Source organism: Tupaia chinensis, unplaced genomic scaffold, assembly GCF_000334495.1.
Source record: "Tupaia chinensis unplaced genomic scaffold, TupChi_1.0 Scaffold000221_1, whole genome shotgun sequence".
In the NCBI taxonomy this organism is placed as follows: Eukaryota; Metazoa; Chordata; class Mammalia; order Scandentia; family Tupaiidae; genus Tupaia; species Tupaia belangeri.
The window spans coordinates 145,193-152,723 of NW_006159696.1; the positions used below are offsets into that span (position 1 = coordinate 145,193).

Genomic DNA, 7,531 nt, shown 5'->3' on the forward strand with positions numbered 1-7,531 from the left:
CTTATGGCGTCTCCTAACTAGATGTTTTTCTGTTCTCATCAGAATCTATCTTCTGGTAGTTTCATGTGGCTCTGTCCTCAAACCAACCACCAGCCAATCCAAGCGACCTACTTCAGGGGTACTCTCTTACTAAGACAGCATGGCCAAGGGTGGAAAAGGCCCCAAGGGCAAGAAGATCACTTTCAAGGTGGCCAAGAATTGCATCAAGGTCACGTTCGATGGGAAAAAGCGTCTTGACTTGAGCAAGATGGGAATCACCACCTTCCCCAAGTGTATTCTGCGGCTCAATGATGTGGACGAGCTAGATCTCAGCCGAAATCTGATTAAGAAGATCCCTGAATCTATTTCCAAGTTCCAGAACCTACGGTGGCTGGACCTGCACAGCAACTACATCGACAAGCTCCCTGAGTCCATCGGCCAGATGACCAGCCTGCTATACCTCAACCTCAGCAACAACAAGCTGACCACCAACGGGCTGCCTGTGGAGCTCAACCAGCTCAAGAACATCCGGACAGTGAACTTAGGCCTGAACCACCTAGACAGCGTGCCCACCACGCTGGGCGCCCTGAAGGAGCTGCATGAGGTGGGGCTCAATGACAACCTGCTTACCTCTATTCCCGCCAGCATCTCCAAGCTCCCCAAGCTGAAAAAGCTCAACACCAAGCGGAACCCCTTTCCAAAGGAAGAGGAATCAGACCTCTTTATTGATTCCATCAAGCGGCTGGAGAACTTATATCTGGTAGAGGAGAAGGACCTATGTGGGCCTTGCCTGAGGAAATGCCAACTGGCCCGAGAAAAGCTGAACAAAATCAAGACCATGACCTCGTTTGCACAGAGAAAGGCTGTCTTTTCCAATCTGGTTGCACCCAACTCCATGGCCAAGGATTCCCAGGAAGACTGGAGGTGACCTGGGACCCTGACCCTGAGGCAGGAGGGGAAAGGGGAGGCAGGAAGAGGGAAGAGGTCTGCATCCATAGGAAACTGAGGGCTCCCCCTGTTACTACAATAGCTCTCCCAGCCAAGTCCATAAAACACCTCTCCCTACCTCCTTGGCTTATGATTTTGTTGACTACAGGGTTCTTGTTTCCTTGCCATCACGCACATTGCTCTCCTCTCCTGCCCACATGCACATGTCATACCTACAGATGCATTGAGGCTGTCCAACTCACGTCTTCCCTACAGCTCTCCTGCCTATAGCCTTTGGCCTGCACAGTTAACACAGCCAGCACACTCTCACTTTCACTCTCACTCACACACTCTCACTCTCACTCACACAGTTTCATACACTCTCATTAACACTCACACTTTCACTCACACTCTCACTCACACTATCTTTCATGCACTCACACTCACATTCTCACTCACACTCTCACTCACACTCACACTATCATTTATACACTCACACTCTCACTTCAGGACCCACCACCAGCTCTCAGACATGAACCTTGGTCTTGGAAATGTAGAGTCTGCCTTCAAAGGTCAGGCATCTCAGAGTCTGAGTTGGTAGGAGAGCAGACGGCACTTGTCCTTGGGTAGGGGACAAAGCTGGCCACAGATATGGGCAGAACTTCCCATTCAGTACTGGTAAGTAACGTCTTGGATCCAGCCGCGCGCTCTCTTCCTCTTATCTGCTCATTCACGATTTGCTTTAGGAGCTTTCTAGGCCTTCAGGCCTTTGTCTGCCTGCGAATGAATGAGGTGGACCTCTCATTCTGTAATGTCCAGTGCTTTTCCAGACCTTTGTGAGAGGAAGGAACCAATGAGGACAAATACGGGTTGACGAATTCAATAAATAAATACATTACTATGTATCATGCTAGGGGCAGGGATCCTGCCCACCTGGAGAAACCTTGGTTTGCCCTAGTCAAGCTGGATGAAAAACCAGCTACAAGAAAATGGGGCAGAACAGCATCATCTGAGGAACTCCGGAGACCAGGGCCACGTGTTGTGCAGGGCTGGCCTAGAGTAAAGTCAGGGATTTTGCGGTCTGTTGGATTTAGGTCCATGCAGCTTTGCTTCTTCCTTGCTTGGGCATCCTATTTACCTTTGATTCCCTCATCTGTGAAGTGGGAATAAAACCATTTCTAGCTTCAAGGCTGGATGCATATACAGTATTGCCAGTAGAAGTCAGCTCTCTCCAAGGAGAGCTTGGTGCACTTCAAACCAGCAATCTGACTGGACAATGCTGCTGGTCACACTGGGCCTCTTGGCAGATATGACGATGCTAGAGTTGGTCTTTCCAATAGCTACAAACCGCATCTGGCCTCACTAGGTATTTCCCACCTTTGTACTACCTACAAGAAAGGGAGAATACCTTGGGGAAGGGCTTCCCCAACCCAGGATTCTGATGTTGATAGCAAGTTTTGCTCCTGACCAGTGGGAAACACTGGGAGGCATCCTTCAGTGTGGTGGGATTGGCTTCTTTCTTCACTATAAACCATAGCAGACAGTACACTTCCTTTTTTCACTTCGCATCTTATTTTGTGAGGCTTAGCTGTGACAACCCTACCATAGTTTTTAAATCTTGGAAGAGCTAGATTTCAAATCTTCTATTTCAGTTGTTTTTCCTTTCAGTAAATGTTTTCCATGATAAAAGTGACAAACCTACAACACAGTTTTAAATATCATAGAATAAAATAGCCGTCATTCTACAATGTGAGCTAACTGGACTACTAGCAGATTTCCTCCCTTGTTGTTTTTCTGCTTATATTTTTGTGTATCGTTAAAATTATAGTGTTCATGTTATTTTCTACACTGCCTTGAAGCCCATGTTATTACATGGTCTTAATAACCATGATTTAAAACATCTGCGAAGTAGTTATTATGGATATACGTACTAAGTTATTGTTGGGCATTTAAGGTGTTTTCAATTCTGCACTAATAAAAATAGTTTTGTAATGAGAGCCTATATGACTAACATGTTTAAAAATACTTTAGATTATTTTCTTGACATAGATTTGTTCATAAAAATAGTAAAGAGTAATATTATTAAAGAGTATTTTAAAAAATAATTTTTGGTGCATGACTTCAAGTAGCTTATAAAAGTTTTACCTGTATTCCTATACCTACCGGGAAAATACTACAAAGCCTGATTTTCTGTATTCTTGCCAACACTGAGTATTATTCTTTACATTTTTCTCTTTAGTCAACGTCCAAAATGATATATAGGAGCCTTTCCGAGAATGAAGGGAGCAGTCGGGTCTGAGACGTGCATATGAGACGTCATGCCTTCTGCTCAGGGGCCGCCACTAGCAGGCTGGCCATGGACTTGCCCATTTGGTGGCTAACCTGCTACTGCAGTCCCTTCATCTCTGTCCCAAGACAGAGTGTCCATGAAGTGTGCATGATTAGGAGAGAGAGTGATGGCGAGTTACTCTGATGCCGCCCGTTTCTTTTCAGTTCTCTCCTCTAGAGACTGTTTGTTCTTTAGATGAGCGCTCCCTGAAGTATTAAAAAGGATCGATAAGAAGAGAAGTTAAGAAAGCCACGTGGGTCGATCCCACCAGTGTCCCTGGGCAGGATCCCGGTCTGGACAGGGGATTTGTCGTTCCACTCCTCACTCTGCTTGGTCCCATCCTTGAAATGCTTCTCCTGGATTTGGGAGTCATTGCCATGGGCTGGTTGGCAGGGAGGACGGCATGCCTCTGCATCCTTGCTCCAGGACTTCCTGTGCTTTCACTCTGCTGCCAGTCTTCGGGAAGGGTTTTAAGTGTATTTAACTCTACCAGGATTGAGAAATAAGCAGCCAGCTTTGATTTGTTGTGGAATACATTCAAGTCCACACCTTTTTAGCCAGGGAATGCTGGCAGTAGGCTAAGCAATGATTGGAGAGACAGTCCAGTTAGGAGCCATCTCTGCCTTTTCTTTCTTTTTTTCTGTCAAGGAAAAAGCTTGATGTTGATGTTGATGTTTCTTTTTGCTCTAAAATACTAGTCACCTTCACTTCCTGGAAGTTGTATTAAGCCTGAAAACACCTGATAGGAAAGCTATGGGGTTCTCCTTCCTTAAATAGAATAAAAACCCTATTCCAGGAACCTGAAAGCCAGGCATGACCTAGTGACCCTGGGTGCCCTCTGCCCTTGCTGTGGTTTGCTTCTGTGACCTGGAGCGACTGCCTCAGCCTCTCCTGTCTCCATTCCCCAGGTTGCGCTTGTCATCTTCCTAGAGTAGTTATGGCAAAAACCTGAAGACTAATCAACTAACAGGAATAGACGACCCCGAAGAGGAAAAGCCCTCAGTTAGGAGAAGACAGAAAGTGGCAAGGGAACATTCGAGAAGCCAGGCTCTCCAATGCTGGCCAAGCCGCTGACTTGTTTTACAAGTTCTTTGCCTCTCTTTATTTTAGGTCACCTATGTGTGAATATGACTTTGACAAATATCTGATGTGGTCTTTTAAATGTATATGGAAGAAACATTTAAGAAAATTATATATCTAGCCAATTAAAGATTTAAAAGAAGACTTAAAGACTTTGAAGGCTTATGGTCTCTACATTTCACTCAAACCAGTATCATCACAACACCAATAGCCTTTAATGAGTAACATAGTATAAGGAGGTATTTCAGCAATTAAAATTTATTAAAAAAAAAGTACACTAAGAAATATGTATAGAAATCAAAGAATTTTAACAAACTTTTCAGTAATGTGCACACAGGTAGGAAAAAGAAAACAGACAAATGGATAACAGAAAAAAAGAAACACAGAGAACAAAAACATAAAATGGCAGGCTTATGTTTAATAATTACATTAAATGTAAATGGTCTACTTTATATTGGCCCTGAACTGAAGACATCCATCATCTTTTCAAGGCACAAACGGTAACACACTGGTAAACTGAGATCATGGACCTCTACCCAGCAGTAGAAAGAAATGCACTATGGGTGCATGCAACAACTTAGATAGCTCAATGGCATTTTTTAAGAAAAAGGACCAACTTCAAAAGGACACATATTCTATGATTTCACTTACAGGACTTTCTATAAATGACAAAATGATAGAAATTAAACACAGATCAGTAGTTGCCAAGAGTAAGGATGGGAGGTGGAGTAAGGAGTAGGACTATAAAGTGATGGCACAAAAAATATCTTTGTGATGATAAAATGATTGTGTATGTCGATTGTGGTGGTGGTAATACAAATCTACACATATAGTAAAATGACAAAAACTGTGCACACGGATGTACCAATGTCAATGTCCTGGCTTTTAAATTGTACGATAGTTACACACATGCAATCACTGCGGGGGGTGGGGAGAGAACTAAGTGAAAGGTGCATGGGGCCTCAATGTACTATTTTTATAATTTCCTATAAATCTATAGTTATTTTAAGATTAAAATTTGAAGAACCAATCTTATAACCTAGACATGACAAATAAACAAATCCTTGTACATACACCCAGCACTAATTTATGAGGTACTATGACAAGCTTAGTGAAAATCTAACATACATAGGAAGCCCAGAGCTGTGATTCCTTAACTTTACCTCAGAATTAAGGCATTTCAGAAGAAAGAGCATCTTAACCTCAGCTCACTGAACCAATCCAAAATTTGCATTGTCAATCTTAGATGCTAAGCTTAAAAGAAAACCCATGGCTTCCTTACTCATGTCCTAGGGTTTTGGGGGTGACCAGGCACAGGTACCAACTGAGGTGGAGGGAGCCTTTAACCAGTGAACTGCTCTTTACAATGCCTGGGCTGTGCACACTTGTCCCCCACCCCCTTGGTAGTGGTGGGTGGTACAGGCTATGGAAGCAACGTAGCTGGATAGAGCTGGAAGGAAAAGAGGCAGACTTGATGTTGAGAATAAGGCTTGAGTAAGGCTTGAGTCAGGCTCTCTCATGGGAAGGGTGTGAGGATCTGGGTAGAGATATAGCCGAGCTAAAACATGAACCTAGTGCAGCAACATAGACAAAGAGTAACATGGGATGGGCTCAAAACAAGGTCTGAGCAGGACCCAGGTGGACTCGCTGGGGCTCTGATGCCCCCTCAGTGAACCAACTATATGAAAAGCATTAACTGTTGCAGCTTCATTACTACTGTCACGTTGAATTTGTGGCCGGGCTGTCTAATCTCTAGTTCACTCTTCTCTAGACCCAGAGATATAAGTAGTTGGCCTCCACAATTGCCCTCCCATGGCTACACTTCCCCAAGAAACCCAAGGACCACACTTTTCCATTCAGTGATAGAACTGAAGCCATCTTTACCAAAGTAATCATGTGTATTTCAGATTTTAGCCTCTCAGTTAGCAACAGTGTTGATCTCTGGGGTATGGGATTAAAGGAGGGGGAATGGCAGGAAGTGGTGCTTGAATTTGAGCCTCCCTACTGCTAACAATGGTGCCTCTGGGGGCATGATTGATTTTTGTGGAAGATCATCTTCTTATGGGAATTTTATAATTTCTTATGATTAGTTTTCTAAATTCTTTGTGTTTCATAGTTTTTCAAAGATCATCTATAAAGGAAACAATAAAACACTCAGCTATGGAACTTTGTACCCCTAGAATGAATTTCATTCTAAATATTATACTTAAATGGTTTACACAATTGAGAGATTTCAGGAATTGCAAACATCCAGGTACAACCAAGCTCTGAATATAAGCATGACCTTGCACCCAGCAGCTTCCTCCAGCCCAGAGATACTTCTGCCTCAGTGACATAGCAAGTTGGCATTTCAGATATTAACAGAGATCCTGGCTGAGGAAGAACACCTCCAGCTCATTCAAAGATGTATGCCTTGCCCAACAGAGATTTGAGAGAGGGAGAGTCTGACAGCCACTCTAGCCTTGTATTTCTCTGGGCTTTTCAAACTCTGACCTCAGTAAAAAATGTTAGGCCCTCATTCTTGCAGAAAACCAATATAGAAAAGAATATTCTGCAGCACTTATTTTCATGTTATATGAAAAGGGAATTGTCATCTTTGGCACCACCCTTCGGATAAGAAAACAGTTGATGCTTAGTGCCTAAAGAAAGTGTTTTCAGGGGCCAGCAGTTGCGTGGTTAGGTTGCTGGATTCCCACATTGCCGATAAGGTTTGAGTACAGGATCTGGCAGCTTGAAAATCATGCTAGGTGCATGTGCTTGTGAGCCCTAAATCCTGAGAGGAGGCTGGAGAAGGGATTTCGGCATGGCCATCCACCTTGGGGATGGGGATGATTTCTCATTTTCCCTCTCACTGTCTATCTCTGGAAAGCACACACTCTCCATAGCAAAAACTTTAGGGAAAAAAAAATGAAAGTTTAAAAAAAATTCACAAAAATGTATTTCTCATGTCTCATGTCTAATAATATTTCTTATATTATTAGAAAATAATGCAAGCCAGCAAGATTGTTTTCTTTTTCTTAGTATGGAAACAATTAATGAGATCATTCCCAGTGACCACATCTATTTTTTTTCTCCTTCAAGGGGTTTTGGGCTGACTTTTAAAGAATTGTGGTGCCCAAATTTAACTGTGAAGCTGTCTCCCATCCTTTTTGGAAGGGCATAAATAAATGTAAGTGAAACGGTGTGTTTCTGCACATGTATATTTTCAAGTATTAT

The 7,531-nt window shown here is 43.1% G+C and overlaps 2 protein-coding genes across 2 annotated transcripts in view; one reads left to right on the forward strand and one right to left on the reverse strand.

Moving 5' to 3' along the window:
- The window catches only part of WDFY4 (WDFY family member 4), a 275,436-nt gene that overhangs the window by 64,671 nt on the left and 203,234 nt on the right, over positions 1-7,531 (reverse strand). The window lies entirely within an intron of this gene.
- On the forward strand, positions 25-4,451 carry LOC102470811 (leucine-rich repeat-containing protein 18-like). Its single transcript, XM_006147723.2, has 2 exons — positions 25-903; positions 4,144-4,451. Exons 1-2 carry the CDS (start codon positions 140-142, stop codon positions 4,163-4,165), a joined length of 786 nt encoding a protein of 261 aa, XP_006147785.1. The 5' UTR covers positions 25-139; the 3' UTR covers positions 4,166-4,451.

What these genes read in the sequence shown, in the direction of transcription:
- LOC102470811 (XM_006147723.2), top strand. Translation starts at nt 140, where the DNA reads ATGGCCAAGGGTGGAAAAGGCCCCAAGGGCAAGAAGATCACTTTCAAG. An exon ending in GATTCCCAGGAAGACTGGAG is followed by an intron (nt 904 to 4,143) that starts GTGACCTGGGAC and finishes TCCATTCCCCAG; the next exon opens with GTTGCGCTTGTCATCTTCCT.